The 17,983-nt window shown below is 37.5% G+C and overlaps 1 protein-coding gene across 4 annotated transcripts in view; it reads left to right on the forward strand.

The window, feature by feature from the left end:
• Positions 1 to 17,983, forward strand: part of STK31 (serine/threonine kinase 31) — a 101,349-nt gene that overhangs the window by 58,580 nt on the left and 24,786 nt on the right. For 3 of the 4 annotated variants that reach the window (XM_070467505.1, XM_070467495.1, XM_070467499.1), the window contains 2 exons: positions 1,599 to 1,667; positions 5,370 to 5,689. In XM_070467505.1, the coding sequence (XP_070323606.1) occupies positions 1,599 to 1,667; positions 5,370 to 5,597 (297 nt within the window). In that variant the 3' untranslated portion in view covers positions 5,598 to 5,689. Of the gene's footprint in view, positions 1 to 1,598; positions 1,668 to 5,369; positions 5,690 to 17,983 lie in introns of those variants that run through there. The other variant, XR_011487683.1, reaches the window with a different exon arrangement.

Genomic DNA, 17,983 nt, shown 5'->3' on the forward strand with positions numbered 1-17,983 from the left:
CTTTATCTCCTTTTAGTGGAAGAAAGTCATAAGACACCTTGTCACTACCTTGTCACCTTGTAGTTAGTCCAGTTCTGGGACTTTTCATCAGTTTACCTTCCTCTTTTGACCTGTGGAGCTCTCCTTTGATTATATTTTATGTTATTTCCAACCTTTATAGTTGTACGTAGTGGTAAAGAACAGGAAGAGATTTGAAGTGGCCTTGCTCATTTTCTAATTGTATGGAATATATTTGGATCTGAGTTTAAATAAATGATATAAAAGTAAAGTATGAGATGATTAAAAATTTTAAAACTTGATAATTTATATTAAATTTTAATGTGGTATTGTGATTCTGTCAAAATAAGACTTTATCTTTTAGAAATATCTCTTCATGGCAAATGGGTAGAGAAGAGTGGAAACACTGACATTTTATTTTCTTGGGTGCCAAAATCACTGTGGATGGTGACTGCAGCCACGAAATTAAAAGATGCTTGTTCCTTGGAAGAAAAGCTATGAAAAATATAGACAGCAAGTAAAAAAGCAGAGACATCACTTTGCCAATAAGGGACTGTATAATCAAAGCTATGGTTTTTCCAGTAGTCATGTATGGATGTGAGAGTTTGACCATAAAGGAGGCCGAGCACCACAGAATTGATGCTTTTGAATTGTGGTGCTGGAGAAGATTCTAGAGAATCCCTTGGACTGAAAGGAAATCAAATCAGTCAATCCTCAAGGAAATCAACCCTTAATATAATTGGAAGAATTGATGCTGAAGCGCCAATACTTTGTCCATCTGATGCGAAGAGCTGATTCATTGGAAATGACCCTGGTGCTCCAAAAGACTAAGGACAGGAGGAGAAGCAGGCAACAGGATGAGATGATTGGATAGCATCACTGATTCAATAGACAGGAGTTTGAACAAACTCTGGGAGATAGTAGAGGACAGGGAAACTTGGCATGCTACAATTCCTGGGTTCGCAAAGAGTCAGACACAACTTAGCGACAGAACAAGAAGTGTGATTTTGTGATTATGTCAAAATAAGACTTGATCTTTTAGAAGTATATACTAAAATATTTATAGATAAAATTATGAGATGTGTAGAATTTGCCTCAAAAATAATATGCATGGATTTATACATAGGGCAGGAGTGGTCATTGGTTGACGGTTGTCAGGGCTAGGTGATGGATACATGGGATTTAGAGTATCTTTGTACATGTAAGAAATTCTTCATATTTAATAATTCATAAAATTTTAACAAGAATATCTTAAACACAAGTTAGGTATTAGGGAATAAGGAAACTTGCATGATAAATTTTCTTTGTGTTTAACGTACGAGTATTGGTGAAATCAGCACCTTATAAGCCACTGCATTTTAATGTATTTGCTTGTAAAATGAAGTATTAAGTGTGCTTAGAGTGTGTGCATTGATATGTTAGGAACCCCAGGGACTGTTTGGTAGTTGTTATCATGAAAGTTATCTTGTCTTGCAAGAACTAATACGCTTTCTTTGAGTTCTTCTCTTCTCTCTAGAACCTGAACAGTTTCAGAGTTGCCTTTGCTGTAGGATCAGTATTTTAGTATGTTGGGAATTTATTCGTTCTCATTTCTTTAACAGCTTTCTGTTCAGAATCAGGAATTTGAAACTAATGAGGATGGAATCCCAAAGATGGATCAGTTTCATTTGGTATGTGACCTTTTTGTCATTTACTTGTTGGAAACCTGTGATATAGGTGTGAGCAGTAGTATCAACTTATTTAACTGAAGAAGTCATCTAATTTTTGTAAGAATACAAATAACATTCCCAGTAAAGAAGTATTGAAAAAATTTAAGTGCCCTACTTACACCATTGCCAGAAAATTATTGCTAGAGATTACTACTGGAATTTGTCAAATGAATTATATATATAATCTTTGTAATAATTATTGAAAAGCAGTAGTTTCTATATCTTCAAAGATAATATTTTATTAAATTTAGTGTTCTACTACTTTTTATAAGTACCTAGCTGTATCTTTTCTTTGTCGTACATCTGTGTTATTCATATTCCTTTGAGATATATATATGTATACAACCAACATATTTTGAGTGTCTGTTCTATATCAGGAATTGAACTAGGGTCTGCTTTTTAGGATTGAAACATTGAAGAAATTAATGAGTTAGAAATATGAACAAGTAAACAACCAATATCTATATGTATAGAATATTACAAAAATAGTTTGGAGGAAGCTAATATTTAATTTGTCAGGAAAAGATGCAAGAAGCTATTCATAAATGCCACCACATAGTTATTTGAAGTGAATTTTCAAGGTTGCATTAGGATTTTATGAGAGTTAGAATGAGGTTCTAGGCATTTCAGGTAAAGACAGTATCTGAACTAAGACATGAAAATATTAAAGTCTTTTGTAATGGAATCATCCCAAGTGTGACTGGATGTTAAGGGGTTAAATATGGCAGTAAACAAGTCTGTAAAAGTATAATGATCTTCCCCTGGGGGTTCAGTGGTTACAAATCCTCCTACTGTTGCAGGGGACATGGGTTTGCTCCCTGATCTGGGAAGATTTCACATATTGCAGGGCACCTAAGGCTGTGGGCTGCAATTGCTGAAGCCCATGTTCCCTAGAGCCCTTGTTCTGCCACCACAATGAGAAGCCCACACATGACAAGTAGAAAACAGCCCCCTCTTAGTACAAATAGAGAAAGGTTTCATGCAGCAATGAAGAAACAGTGCAGCCAAAAAAATAAAAAAATACATTTTTTAAAAAAGTATAATGATTAGGCTGTAAAAGTTCTCTTGCCAGTTTTTTTTAAAGAAATTATTTATGTTTTGCAACTACTTTTATGGCTTTAAGAGCAATTTTAAGATTTATAGCAAAAGTGAATAGAAGGTAGAGATTTCCCATATATCTCCTTCTCTGTCATACACAGTTTATCCATTATCAGTATTCCCTACCAGAGTTATTTGTTGCAGTTGATACCTCCATTGACACATTGTTGTTGCCTAAAGTCCATCATTTATATTAGGGCTTACTCTTAGTGTGGTACATTCTTAAAGTTTGAATACATGTGTAATGCCATATATCTACCATTAATATACAGAGTATTTTCACTGCCCTAAAAATCCTCTATACTCTACCTGTTCGCCTCTACTTTCTCCAAACCCCTGAAGATTGATCTTTTTCTTGTCTCCATAGTTTTGACTTTTCCAGAATGTCATATAGTTGGAATCAAACAGTATGTAGCCTTTTAAAATTGGCTTTTTTCCACATAATCATATGCACGTAAGATTCCTTCATATCTTTTCATCGCTTGATAGTTCATTTATTCTTAGCCTTTATCTATTATCTGTATGCACCACAGTCTGTTTATACATTCGCCTACCGAAGGACAACTTGGTTGTTCCCAGGTTTTGACAATTATGAATGAAACTGCATTAAACATGCATGTGCAGGTTTTTGTGTGGACATAAGTTTTTATTTCCTTGGAGTGCAATTGTTGGATTATATGGTAATAGTATTTTTAAATAGTATATTTTTTTAATAGTAGTTTTAAATAGTATAGTATAGAACTGTCTTCTGAGTACCATTTTTGAGTTTTGATTGCCATCAGCAATAAATGAGAGTTGCTCCACAGCCTCACTGCTACTCAGTCAGTATTTTGGATTGTGGCCATTCTTACAGATGTATACCAGTATCTCATTGGGCTTCATGGGTGACTCAGTGGTAAAGGATTTGCCTCCCAATGCAGGAGAAATGGGTTCTATCCCTGGGTTAGGAAGATCCCCCTGGAGAAGGAAATGGGAACCCATTCCAGTCTCCTTACCTGGGAAATCCTATGACAGAGGAGTCTGGCAGGCCACAGTCCATGAGGTCACAAAGGAATCAGACACACCTTAGTGACTAAACAATAATAACAATGCATACTAAAGGTATTATTGAAAGGTTGTTGCTGAACCAGGCTGGATTCAGAGGCTGGGATTCTTCTCCAGAGGAGAAGAATTCAATCCAGGGCTAGAGACGAGGCTTGATTGCTCAGAGCTTTTGTATAATAAAGTTTTATCAAAGTATAAAAGATAGAGAAAGCTTCTGACATAGACATCAGAAGGGGGTAGAAAGAATGCCCCCTTGCTAGTGTTAGCAAGGGAGTTACATACTTTTTAATTAGTTACTACAATAAATCCAAAGAGTGTCTGGAGGTTGTAAACATCTTACTAGACCCACTCCCATAATTTATATTTTAGATAACAGGATTAGCCAGAAGGTTTTCAGGAAGGAGAAATTGTCCTCAAGCAGGATACATTGTTATATAATCCTTAGTACAGAGTTTAAACTGAGTTGTTTGTTGTGTAATTATCAGTTACAGATGCATCAGGCTTAAAGATTAAAAATGTTTTATGTGACTAAGACTAAGGAATGTAGAGGAAAATAAAGTTTGTCGTTTTCTTCTCCTTGAGAATTCCAGACCCCTATCTTTTCCTCAAGAATCCCAGACCCCTCTCTCCTTTGGGACTCTCGGACTTCTTATCAACCTGCCTATGAATTGACTCTCTCACTATCTTAAACATTTTAAATATGTTTAAAAACATACTCTGTAGAATGCAGTATGGGCATTGACATTCATTCAGTAAGCAGATGTAAACTGAATGCCTGCTGTATCACTGTGCTGATTGTTGGGGATGAAATGAGAAACTAAAATTTCTGATCTTATACTCCTTAGAGTCTAATGAGGACACTAGTAGTAAATAGGTGATTTTTATTCCATATGAAATGTGCTCTGATTAGAGTCATCCATAGGGAACAAAAAAGAAAAAAACATACTTTGGGAGGTGGAATTAATGGAAGAGTAACATTATAGTGTTAACATGTGATAACACAAAATAACATTCTTTGAAATCATGGTACATAATAAATTCTGACCTCCATAATGATCATGATAATGTTAGCGGTGGTGGACCTGTTTCAAGAGATCATTTCATAAGTGAAACCAAAAGCAGTTGACCAAGTAAAGGAGGCTACCGTTTCAGACAGAGGCACTTCAATGTAAAATTTTCAGTGTCAAATTCCGACTAGTCCCCTAAAAAAAGGGAAAATGGAAAGTAAAAAAATATTTTTTGGGAATTTCACTTGCTTTTGATAAATATTTCAGTTGTGATTCTTTTCTTTTCCTTTCTGCATTACCCCCCTGTAACTTGATTCCATTGTTTTAATACTAGATTAATCCCTTTCCAGTAAAAACTAGTTGATTTGGTAAAAAGCTTTAAAAAAATGGGAAAAATTGATTTTAGCTCTGCATCATTAATTGAAATTATTTTTGAATTGAATAGTCCTTATTACAAGTTTGTCCTTTCTTTCATTTTGATTTTATTTTTTGCAACATCTCTTTTTTCTTGCAGGATGATAATGTCAAATCCCTCCTCTGTAGCTTGATCTGTTGTAGAAGTTCAATGACTGCTGAGCAAGTTTTGAATGCTGACTGTTTCTTGCTACCAAAGGGAAAATCAGTGCCAAACTCAGAGAAAGATACTGAATACATCCGCCAAAAAGAGGAAGAAGAATTAAAGGTGAAGAACTTGGATAAAGATAAGGAAAAGACAAGAAATGGTGAAGCCAGCTTTGATTGATAGATTAGTATTCTTTCCTTGTTGCAGATGTTCCTTTTAAAACCTTTGTTTAGTTTGGTTAAATAAAAAAAAAAATCTGGAAGTGTTCTGGAGCTAGTTGGGTTGTATCTTTGGTACTCTAGTTGTGAAAAATAAAAGATGTTTGGCTATGCAAAAAAAAAAAAATGTATACTTTGAAATTTCATTTAACTGGAGTTGTTAAGGAAGGAGTTTTTCTTTTTGAAATTGCATAATCAGACTATATTACTTGTAATAGAAAAGGTTATTAGATTGTTGGACAGGTTCTATACAGAGTTTCAGTATGTAGGCCAGCTCACGATGAAGGGTGATACTTTTGTTTAACAGATGATAGTTGGCATCTGCTTTATTCCCAGTTCTGGGAATATAAAGATAAATTAAACATGGTCCTTACACTTAAAAGCACATACATATGTTGAGAAAGTTGGAGATCTAAACAGATCTTCATAATACAATGTAGAATATCTAATGATAGCTCTGGACAGATTTTATGTGATTACACAGAAGGGATACTCATCCTGTGGAAGAGGGGTGTCATAGAAACCTTTCTGGAGGAGGTACTACCTTAGTTAAATCATAAAGGATGAGCAGTAAAGGTGAAGGAAGATCAAGAGTACCTTCTTAGCAGAGAAAGCATGATGAGAGCACTGAGGGGAGAAGCAGTTTGTTGTGTTTAATAGAGAATAGTCATATAGGGGGATATAACATGAAGTACTAAAATGCCTCATACCTTATAATTTTATAGGAAATGAGCTATTGAAGAATTTTTGACCACTTTGGCTCCCTTAAAATCCATCTTATACCTACTATCAGGATAAGAGGTAGGGAGACTGATCAAAAGGATATTATGATAAAGTAGGTGAGCTGTGATGAAAGTAAGATCTACAGAAAGAGAAAAAGTGATGAAACCTATGGGTCAGATTTATGAAATAGGCCAAGTTTTGTTGGACTTGGTGGTTGGAAGTTGGTGGTATGTAGACTAAAGAAGTATGTTAGAGTCTCTAAAACCTATTCAAAAATCTAATCTTCCTTTCTTCCTTAGTAACATGTAACAGTTTTGGTTAGGATGCCAGTGTACTTGGCTAAAAGAATACATTTACCATTTTCTTTTTTTAAGCTTTTTAACTAAATTTTGCAAAGTAAGGCTCCTTTAAAGGAGCTGACTTAGACTGGAGAAGTACCCTTTTATCCTGTCCTTTTCCTATTGCCTAGAAGCTAACATGGTGGTTAAAATTTGAGCAGCCTCCTTGGGTCATGAGATAACTTTGAGAATGAAGCTCATGAACTAGGAGGATGGAGCAGCAAGTTAGAAGAACTGATGTTCCTGGTAATTCTGGAGTGTTTGAACTACTCTCAAGATTTCATGTTACCTGAGAGAGTAAATCCTTACCTCAGAGTGTGGTCCCTATATCAACAGACTCAGCATCACCTGGAGGCTTATTTGAAATGCAAATTGTAGGCTTCACTCCAGATTTTATAAAGAAGAATCTGGGGGTGAGCCTGGCAGTCTGTTTCATAGCAAGCACTGTAAGTCATTGTTCAGTTCTGTTGCAGTCGTGTCCGACTCTTTGCCACCCCATGGACTACAGCACACCAGGCTTCCCTGTGCATCACCAACTCCTGGAGCTTGCTCAAACTCATGTCCACCGTGTCGGTGATGCCATCCAACCATCTCATCCTCTGTAGTTCCCTTCTCCTCCTGCCTTCAATCTTTCCCAGCATCATGGTCTTTTCTAAGGAGTCAGTTCTTTGCATAAGGTGGCCAAAGGATTAGCATTTCAGCTTCACCATCAGTCCTTCCAATGAATATTCAGGAGTGATTTCCTTTAGGATGCACTGGTTGGCTCTCCTTGCAGTCCAAGGGGCTCTCAAGAGTCTTCTCCAACACCACACTTCAAAAGCATCAATTCTTCAGCACTCAGCTTTCTTTATATTCCAGTTCTCACATCCATACATGACTACTGGAAAAACCATAGCTTTGACTAGACAGACCTTTGTTGGCAAAGTAATGTCTCTGCTTTTTAATATGCTGTCTAGGTTGGTTGGTCATAGCTTTTCTTCCAAGAAGCAGGTGTTTTAATCTCACAGCTGCAGTCACCATCTGCAGTGTTTTCGGAGCCCAAGAAAATAGAGTCTGTCACTGTTTCCATTGTTTCCCCACCTATTTGCCATGAAGTGATGGGACTGGATGCCATGATCTTAGTTTTTTTTTTTTTAAAAATATATTTTATTGTAGTGATTTTTGCCATGCATTGACATGAATCAGCCATGTATTTACTTGTGTTCCCCATCCTGATCCCCCCTTCCACCTCCCTCTCCATCCCATCTCTCTGGGTCTTCCCAGTGTACTTCCCTGAGCACTTGTCTCATGCATCCAACCTGGGCTGGTGATCTATTTCAAAGCTTGATAATATACTTGTTTCAATGCTGTTCTCTCAGAACATCCCACCCTCACCTGCCACAGAGTCTAAAAGTCTGTTCTGTACATCTGTGTCTCTTTTTCTGTTTTGCATATAGGGTTATCGTTACCATCTTTTTAAATTCCATATATATGCATTAGTATACCCTATTGGTCTTTATCTTTCTGGCTTACTTCACTCTGTATAATGGTCTCCAGTTTCATGCATCTCATTAGAACTGATTCAAATGAATTCTTTTTAATGGCTGAGTAATATTCCATAGTGTATATGTAATACAGCTTCCTTATCCATTCGTCTGCTGATGGGCATCTAGGTTGCTTCCATGTCCTGGCTATTATAAACAGTGCTGCGATGAACATAGGGGTGCACGTGTCTCTTTCAGATCTGGTTTCCTTGGTGTGTATGCCCAGCAGTGGGATTGCTGGGTCATATGGCAGTTCTATTTCCAGTTTTTTAAGAAATCTCCACACTGTTCTCCATAGTGGCTATACTAGTTTGCATTCCCACCAACAGTGTAAGAAGATTCTCTTTTCTCCACATCCTCTCTAGCATTTATTGCTTGTAGACTTTAGGATAGCAGCCATTCTGATTGGCATGTAATGGTACCTCATTGAGGTTTTGATTTGCATTTCTCTGATAATGAGTGATGTTGAGCATCTTTTCATGTGTTTGTTAGCCATCTGTAGGTCTTCTTTGGAGAAATGTCTGTTTAGATCTTTGGCCCATTTTTTGATTGGGTCATTTATTTTTCTGGAATTGAGCTGCAGGAGTTGCTTGTATATTTTTGAGATTAATTATTTGTCAATTGCTTAGTTTGCTATTATTTTCTCCCAATCTGAGGGCTGTCTTTTCACCTTGCTTATAGTTTCCTTTGTTGTGCAAAAGCTTTGTTTATTTTTGCTTTTATTTCCAATATTCTGGGATGTGGGTCATAGAGGATCCTGCTGTGATTTATGTCGGAGAGTGTTTTGCCTATGTTCTCCTCTAGGAGTTTTATAGTTTCTGGTCTTACATTTAGATCTTTAATTCATTTTGAGTTTATTTTTGTGTATGGTGTTAGAAGGTGTTCTAGTTTCATTCTTTTACAAGTGGTTGACCAGTTTTCCCAGCACCACTTGTTAAAAAGGTTGTCTTTTTTCCATTGTATATTCTTGCCTCCTTTGTCAAAGATAAGGTGTCCATAGGTACATGGATTTATCTCTGGGCTTTCTATTCTGTTCCATTGATCTATATTTCTGTCTTTGTGCCAGTACTATACTGTTTTGATGACTGTGGCTTTGTAGTAGAGCCTGAAGTCAGGCAGGTTGATTCCTCCAGTTCCATTCTTCTTTCTTAAGATTGCTTTGGCTATTCAAGGTTTTTTGTATTTCCATACAAATTGTGAAATTATTTGTTCTAGTTCTGTGAAGAATACCGTTGGTAGCTTGATAGGGATTGCATTGAATCTATAGATTGCTTTGGGTGGTATACTCATTTTCATAATATTGAGTCTTCCAATCCATGAACACAGTATTTTTCTCCATCTGTTTGTGTCCTTTTTGATTTCTTTCATCAGTGTTTTATAGTTTTCTATGTATAGGTCTTTTGTTTCTTTAGGTAGATATACTCCTAAGTATTTTATTCTTTTTGTTGCAATGGTGAATGGTACTGTGTCCTTAATTTCTCTTTCTGTTTTCTCATTGTTAGTGTATAGGAATGCAAGAGATTTCTGTGTGTTAATTTTATATCCTGCAACTTTACTGTATTCATTGATTAGCTCTAGTAATTTTCTGGTGGAGTCTTTAGGGTTTTCTATGTAGAGGATCATGTCATCTGCAAACAGAGGGAGTTTCACTTCTTCTTTTCCTATCTGGATTCCTTTTACTTCTTCTTCTGCCCTGATTGCTGTGGCCAACACTTCCAAAACTATGTTGAATAGTAGTGGTGAGAGTGGGCACCCTTGTCTTGTTCCTGATTTCAGGGGAAATGCTTTCAATTTTTCACCACTGAGGGTGATGCTTGCTGTGGGTTTGTCATATATAGCTTTTATTATGTTGAGGTATGTTCCTTCTATTCCTGCTTTCTGGAGAGTTTTAATCATAAATGGATGTTGAATTTTGTCAAAGGCTTTTTCTGCATCTATTGAGATAATCATATGGTTTTTATCTTTCAATTTGTTAATGTGGTGTATTATGTTGATTGATTTGCAGATATTAAAGAATCCTTGCATTCCTGGGATAAAGCCCACTTGGTAATAATGTATGATCTTTTTAATATGTTGTTGGATTCTGTTTGCCAGAATTTTGTTAAGGATTTTTGCATATATGTTCATCAGTGATATTGGCCTGTAGTTTTCTTTTTTGTGGCATCTTTGTTTGGTTTTGGAATTAGGGTGATGGTGGCCTCATAGAATGAGTTTGGAAGTTTACCTTCTTCTGCAGTTTCCTGGAAGAGTTTGAGTAAGATAGGTGTTAGCTTTTCTCTAAATTTTTGGTAGAATTCAGCTGTGAAGCCATCTGGTCCTGGGCTTTTGTTTGCTGGAAGATTTCTCATTACAGTTTTGATTTCCTTGCTTGTGATGGGTCTCTTGAGATCTTCTATTTCTTCCTGGTTCAGTTTTGGAAAGTTATACTTTTCTAGGAATTTGTCCATTTCTTCCAAGTTGTCCATTTTATTGGCATAGAGCTGCTGGTAGTAGTCTCTTATGATCCTTTGTATTTCAGTGTTGTCTGTTTTGATCTCTCCATTTTCATTTCTAATTTTGTTGATTTCGTTCTTCTCCCTTTGTGTCTTAATGAGCCTTGCTAACGGTTTGTCAATTTTGTTTATCTTTTCAAAAAACCAGCTTTTAGCTTTGTTGATTTTTGCTATGGTCTCTTTTGTTTCTTCTGCATTTATTTCTGCCCTCATTTTTAAGATTTCTTTCCTTCTACTAACCCTGGGGTTCTTCATTTCTTCCTTCTCTAGTTGCTTTAGGTGTAGAGTTAGGTTATTTATTTGACTTTTTTCTTGTTTCTTGAGGTAAGCCTGTATTGCTGTGAACCTTCCCCTTAACACTGCTTTTACAGTGTCCCATAGGTTTTTGGTTGTTGTGTTTTCATTTTCATTCGTTTCTATGCATATTTTGATTTCTTTTTTGATTTCTTCTATGATTTGTTGGTAATTCAGAAGTGTGTTATTTAGCCTCCATATGTTTGAAATTTTAATAGTTTTTTTTCCTGTAATTGAGATCTAGTCTTACTGCATTGTGGTCAGAAAAGATGACTGGAATGATTTCAAGATTTTTGAATTTACCAAGGCTAGATTTATGGCCCAGGGTGTGATCCATTCTGGAGAAGGTTCCATGTGCACCTGAGAAAAAGGTGAAATTGTTTTGGGGTGAAATGTCCTATAGATATCAATTAGGTCTAGCTGGTCCATTGTGTCATTTAAAGTTTGTGTTTCCTTGTTAATTTTCTATTTAGTTGATCTATCCATAGTTGTGAGTGGGGTATTAAAGTCTCCCACTATTATTGTTGTTATTGTTAATTTCCCCTTTCATACTCGTTAGCATTTGTCTTGCATATTGCAATGCTCCTATGTTGGGTGCATATATATTTATACTTGTTATATCTTCTTCTTGGATTGATCCTTTGATCATTATGTAGTGTCCTTCTTTGTCTCTTTTCACTGCCTTTATTTTAAAGTCTATTTTATCTGATATGAGTATTGCGACTCCTGCTTTCTTTTGGTCTCCATTTGCGTGAAATTTTTTTCCAGTCCTTCACTTTCAGTCTGTATGTGTCCCTTGTTTTGAGGTGGGTCTCTTGTAGACAGCATATATAGGGGTCTTGTTTTTGTATCCGTTCAGCCAGTCCTTGTCTTTTGGTTGGGGCATTCAACCCATTTACATTTAAGGTAATTATTGATAAGTATGGTCCCGTTGCCGTTTACTTTGTTGTTTTGGGTTCACATTTATACAGTAACATTTCTGTGTTTCCTGTCTAGAGAAGATCCTTTAGCATTTGTTGAAGAGCTGGTTTGGTGGTGCTGAATTCTCTCAGCTTTTGCTTGTCTGTAAACTTTTTGAATTCTCCTTCATATCTGAATGAGATCCTTGCTGGGTACAGTAATTTGGGTTGTAGGTTATTCTCTTTAATTACTTTAAGTATGTCCTGCCATTCCCTTCTGGCCTGAAGAGTTTCTATTGGTAGATCAGCTGTTATCCTTATGGGAATCCCTTTGTGTGTTATTCGTTGTTTCTCCCTTGCTGCTTTTAATATTTGTTCTTTGTGTTTGATCTTTGTTAATTAGATTAATATGTGTCTTGTGTTTTGCCTTGGGTTTATACTGTTTGGGATTCTGGGTTTCTTGGACTTGTGTAAATATTTCCTTCCCCATTTTAGGGAAGTTTTCAGCTATTATCTCCTCGAGTATCTTCTCATGGCCTTTCTTTTTGTCTTCTTCTTCTGGGACTCCTATGATTCGACTGTTGGTGCATTTCACATTGTCACAGAGGTCCTTAAGGTTGTCCTCATTTCTTTTGGTTCTTTTTTTCTTTTTTCCTCTCTGCTTCATTTATTTCCACCATTTTATCTTCTACCTCACTTATACTATCTTCTGCCTCTGTTATTCTACTGTTGGTTCCCTCCAGAGTGTTTTTGATCTCATTTATTGCATTATTCATTTTTAATTGACTTTTTTCATTTCTTCTAGGTCCTTGTTAAACATTTCTTGCATCTTCTCAATCCTTGTCTCCAGGCTATTTATCTGTAATTCCATTTTGTTTTCAAGATTTTGGATCATTTTTATTATCATTATTCTAAATTCTTTTTCAGGTAGATTCCCTATCTCCTCCTCTTTTGTTTGGCTTGGTGGGCATTTTTCGTGTTCCTTTACCTGTTGGGTATTTCTCTGCCTTTTCATCTTGTTTAGATTGCTGTGTTTGGAGTGGGCTTTCTGTATTCTTGTGGTCTGTGGTTCCTTTTTATTGTGGAAGTTTCTCTCAGTGGGTGGGGTTGGACGATTGGCTTGTCAAGGTTTCTTGGTTAGGGAAGCTTGCGTCAGTGTTCTGGTGTGTGGAACTGGATTTCTTCTCTCTGGAGTGCAATGGAGTGTCCAGTAGTTAGTTTTCAGATGGGTCTATGTGTTTGGTGTGACTTTGGGCAGCCTGTATGTTGACGCTCAGGGCTAAGTTCCTGCGTTGCTGGAGAATTTGTGTGGTATGTCTTGCTCTGGAACTTATTGGCTATTGGGTGGTGGTTGGTTTCAGTGTAGGTATGGAGGCTTTTGGATGATCTCTTATTACTTAATGTTCCATGTAGTCAGGAGTCCTCTGATGTTCTCAGGTTTTGGGCTTAAGTCTCCTGCCTCTGGGTTTCAGTCTTATTTTCCCAGTAGCCTCAAGGCTTCTTTAACTGTACAGCACTGATAATAAAACTTCTAGGTTAATGGTGAAAAGATTCTCCACAGTGAGGGACACCCAGAGAGGTTCACAGAGTTACATGAAGAAGAGGAGAGGGGGGAAGGAGATAGAGATGAGCAGGAAGAGAAAAAGGGGACTCAAGAGGAGAGAGACAGATCTACGCAGTACTCTGTTCCCTAAGTGTTCTCCGTAGCCCAGAACACCCACAGAGATTCACAAAATTGGATTGAGAAGAGAAGGGGGAGGGAGGAAATAGAGGTGATCTGGGGGAGAAAAAGGCGAGTCAAAAGGGGGAGAGAGTAATCATCACACTCCTGAGTAAAAATGGGTACTAAATATTGAATTCTTAAATGTCCAAAATTAATATCAAATACTGAAAAACAAAGATTAAAAGTCTAGAGTAGAAGTTAGACTCTTAAAAATATGATATTAAAAACAAAAACAAAAAATTTAAGAAATATATATGAAGTTAGCTTCAAAAATAGGGTCTTTTTTTTTTTGCAAGGTTATAGTGAAATGAAAAGGAAAATTAAGGAGTAATAGAGGAGTAATAGAGGACTTTAAAAGAAAATAAAAGAAAAAAAGAAAAAAATTTTAATTAAAAAATATAGTAAAAATATATGAGAATGAAAATTAAGGAGTAATAGAAGAGTAATAGAGGACTATAAAAGGAAAAAAATTTTTTAATTAAAAAGTAAAAATATATGAAAATGAAAATTAAGGAGTAATAGAGGACTTTAAAAGAAAATAAAAGAAAATGAAAAGGAGTAATATTGGAGTAATAGGGAATTTTAAAAGAAAAAAGAAAAACAAGAAAAGAACAAAATTTTTAATTAAAAAAAAATAGTAAAAATATATCTAGGAATTTCTCTGGAGCTGTTGTGGGCAGTGTGGGTTTGGATCAGTTTCAGATAGCTCCTTGTTCCAGCTTAACACTTCTCGATATCTATAGGCCCCTTCCAGTGTCAAAGAAAGTGAAAGAGAAGTCACGACTCTTTGCGACCCCATGGACTGTAGCCCTGCAGGCTCCTCGGTCCATGGGATTTTCCAGGCATGAATATGGGAGTGGGTTACTATTTCCTTCTCCAGGGGTCTTTCCAACCCAGGGATTGAACCCAGGTCTCCTGCATTGTAGGTGGACTCTTTACCGTCTTAGCTACCAAGGAAGCCTTCACGTGTAGTTGGTGTTACCTACAGGGATTTTAATCTGTTGCACCGGTCACTTCTGAAGCAGTTCCTTTTGTTTATTTGGCTTCTGTTTGCAGGTCTCTTCAGTGTCTCATTTCTGCCTTGAACCAAGTGGGCTGAGGTGGTCTCTTGTTTGGGTTCACTTGTTCAGTCGCGCTGCGGGGAGGGAGGGGCGCTGCAGACAAATGTCACTGGCTTGTGTGGGGAGCACTCGCAGTGTTCCGGCCACACTGGGTTTGCCCCCACTCACGGGTGTGTGCTTTCCCCATCTACTGCTCAGGCTCCCGGCTGCTCTACATGGAGCGGGCCCTGCGTTGCGTGCGGTTCCAGTTTTCGGGTATTCCACAAAAGCGCGGACTCGGTTGGGCCTGTGTTTTGTGCCTTCCCCGGCCCGAGCAGCTCAGGCAGCCAGGAGCTTGAGGAGCGCACTGTCCCCGGATGCGGTGCACCTTATCCTCTCTGCGGTCCCAGCCTCAGTTTCCGTGCGCGCCGGTTAGGTGTGCCTTGTGTCTGTTCTGGGGAGCTGGTCTCTAGCCGCGACCCTCCCAGCGAATGTCAACCATCCAGAATCTTAGAAAGTCTTTGGTTAGAACCTGGGAGCCTGTTTGCCGTTTGGTAGGGGGTGCCGTCTCTGGGGCCGAGTTTGCCCCTTTCCCCTCCCGGTCTTATTCCTCCGCCATGGTTGGATGGCATCACTGACTCAATGGAGATGAATTTGAATAAACTCTGGGAGTTGGTGATGAACAGGGAAGTCTGGTGTGCTGCAATCCATGGGTTTGCAAAGAGTCAGACCCAATTGATCAACCGAACTGAACTGACTGAGGTAGAGTTCCACTGATTAGAAGAAAAATAAACAAGAACCTAAAGTTTTACACTATATCAGTTGGCTCAACTCAACATTGAGTAACGTATTTTCCTGTCTGTCAGTGAAATTCAGCACTACTACCTGTGAATCTTCTAAGGTTTGGAGCCATTTGAAATACTTGGTCCCTTCTTGTGTGTGTGTGTGTGTGTGTGTGTGTGTGTGCATGTGTCTGTAGGTGTGTATGAGAGAGAATGGAAACCTTACTTTATCCTTTGCTTTTTAAACCAAGAGACTGTGAAATCCTGTGCATTTATACTTTTCCTTTCCTGTACATGAGGTAGAAAACTGCACATGTAGATTACTAATATCATTTTATATATATAAAATATATAGCATTGACTTAATAATTTGAATTTTTAAAAAAGATCCAGTTTAGGTTCAAAGATTCAAATAGATTATGAATAGAGAGATGGAAAAGATAAATCATGCAAACAATACCCAAAAGAACTGTAGTGCCTACACTAAGACACAATAGGCGTTGGCAAAAATGATTACTAAAGAGGAAAAATATTTTATAATGGAAGTCAAAACATCACAAAGATATGTACATATATACATCTAATAACAGAGTCCCAAATACATAAAGCAAAACCTGACAATTGAAGGGAGCAATAGACAATTCAACAGTAGTAATGGGAGATTTTAATACCTCACATTTAATAGTGGATGGAATTATTGGGCAGAAGATAATATTTTAAAAAAGCAGACATGAACAATGCTATAAATTTAAGGCCATATTTAGAACACTATAACCAGAAAGAGCAGAATTCCAGGATTGACCATATATGAAATCATAAAACAAGTCTCAAATATTCTAAAACTATTTAGATCATAAGTATGTTTTCTAATCACAGTGAAATGAAATTAGAAATCAATAACAGAAGGAAACAGAAAATTCACAAATATATGGAAATTAAAGAAGACTTCTAAATAACTGATGGATCAAAGAAAGAAATAACATAAATTAGAAAATACTACCAAGTGAATGAAAATGAAAATACAGCATACCAAAACTTAAAAGATGCAGCTAAAGCAGTGCTTAGAGGTAAATCTGGGCTTCCTGGGTAGCTCAGAGGGTAAAGAATCTGCCTGCAGTGCAGGAGACCTGGGTTCGATCTCTGGTTTGGGAAGATCCCTTGGAGGAGGACATGGCAACCTACTCCAGGATTCTTGCCTGGAGAATCCCCATGGACAGAGGAGCCTGGCGGGCTGCAGTCCATGGGTCGCAGAGTCAGACACGACTGAGCAACAAAGCACAGCACAGCACAGAGGGAAGTCTGTGGCTGCAAAAGCTCATATTAAAAAAGAAGGAAGATATCAGTCATTAACCTAACCTAGCACAACTTGAGTTTCTACCATTAAAGAACTATAAAGTGATGAGCAAACCAAACCCAAAGCAAGCAGAATAAAGGAAATATTGAAGATTAAAAATAGAATTGAACAGAAAAACATTAGAGAAAATTAGTGAGACCAAAGCTCAGTTCTTTGAAAACATCAACAAAACTGAGAAAAACTTCAGTTAGATGGCCCAAGGGAAGAAAAAAAAAAAACTTCAGTTTTAACATATCAATAACCTCAGATATGCAGATGACACCACCCTTATGGCAGAAAGTGAAGAACTAAAGAGCCTCATGATGAAAGAGGAGAGTGAAAAAGTTGGCTTAAAACTCAACATTCAGAAAACTAAGATCGTAGCATCTGGTCCCATCACTTCATGGCAAATAGATGGGGAAACAGTGGAAACAGTGACAGGCTTTATTTTGGGGGGCTCCAAAATCACTGTGGATGGTGACTGCAGCCATGAAATTAAAAGACGTTTGTGTCTTAGAAGAAAAGTTGTGACTAACCTAGCCAGCATATTAAAAAGCAGAGACATTACTTTGTCAACAAAGGTCCGTCTAGTCAAAGCTATGGTTTTTCCAGTAGTCATGTATGGATGTGAGAACTGGACTATAAAGAAAGCTGAGTGCCAAAGAACTGATGCTTTTGAACTGTGGTTTTGGAGATGACTCTTGAGAGTCGCTTGGACTGCAAGGAGATCCAACTATTCCATCCTAAAGGAAATCAGTCCTGAATATTCATGGGAAGGACTGATGCTGAAGCTGAAACTCCAATACTTTGGCCACTTGATGCGAAGAGCTGACTCATTTGAAAAGACTCTGATGCTGGGAAAGATTGAGGGCAGGAGGAGAAGGGGACAAGAGAGGATGAGATGGATGGATGGCATCACCAACTCTATGGACATGAATTTGAGTAAGCTCCAGGAGTTGGTGGTGAGCAGAGAGGCCTGGGGTGCTGCAGTCCATGAGGTTGCAACGAGTCGGACACGACTGAGTGACTGAACTGAACTGAACTGAACTGAAAGAAGGGACACTACAGACCTTATAGAAATAAGATTGTAAGGAAATACTATGAACAACTGCATACCAACAAATCAATCAACAGAAAGACACAAACCTGCAAAACTGACACAAAAAGAAGTAGGAATTCTGAATACACTTGAGGAGAAAGA

Source organism: Odocoileus virginianus, chromosome 1 (assembly GCF_023699985.2).
Source record: "Odocoileus virginianus isolate 20LAN1187 ecotype Illinois chromosome 1, Ovbor_1.2, whole genome shotgun sequence".
NCBI lineage: Eukaryota > Metazoa > Chordata > Mammalia > Artiodactyla > Cervidae > Odocoileus > Odocoileus virginianus.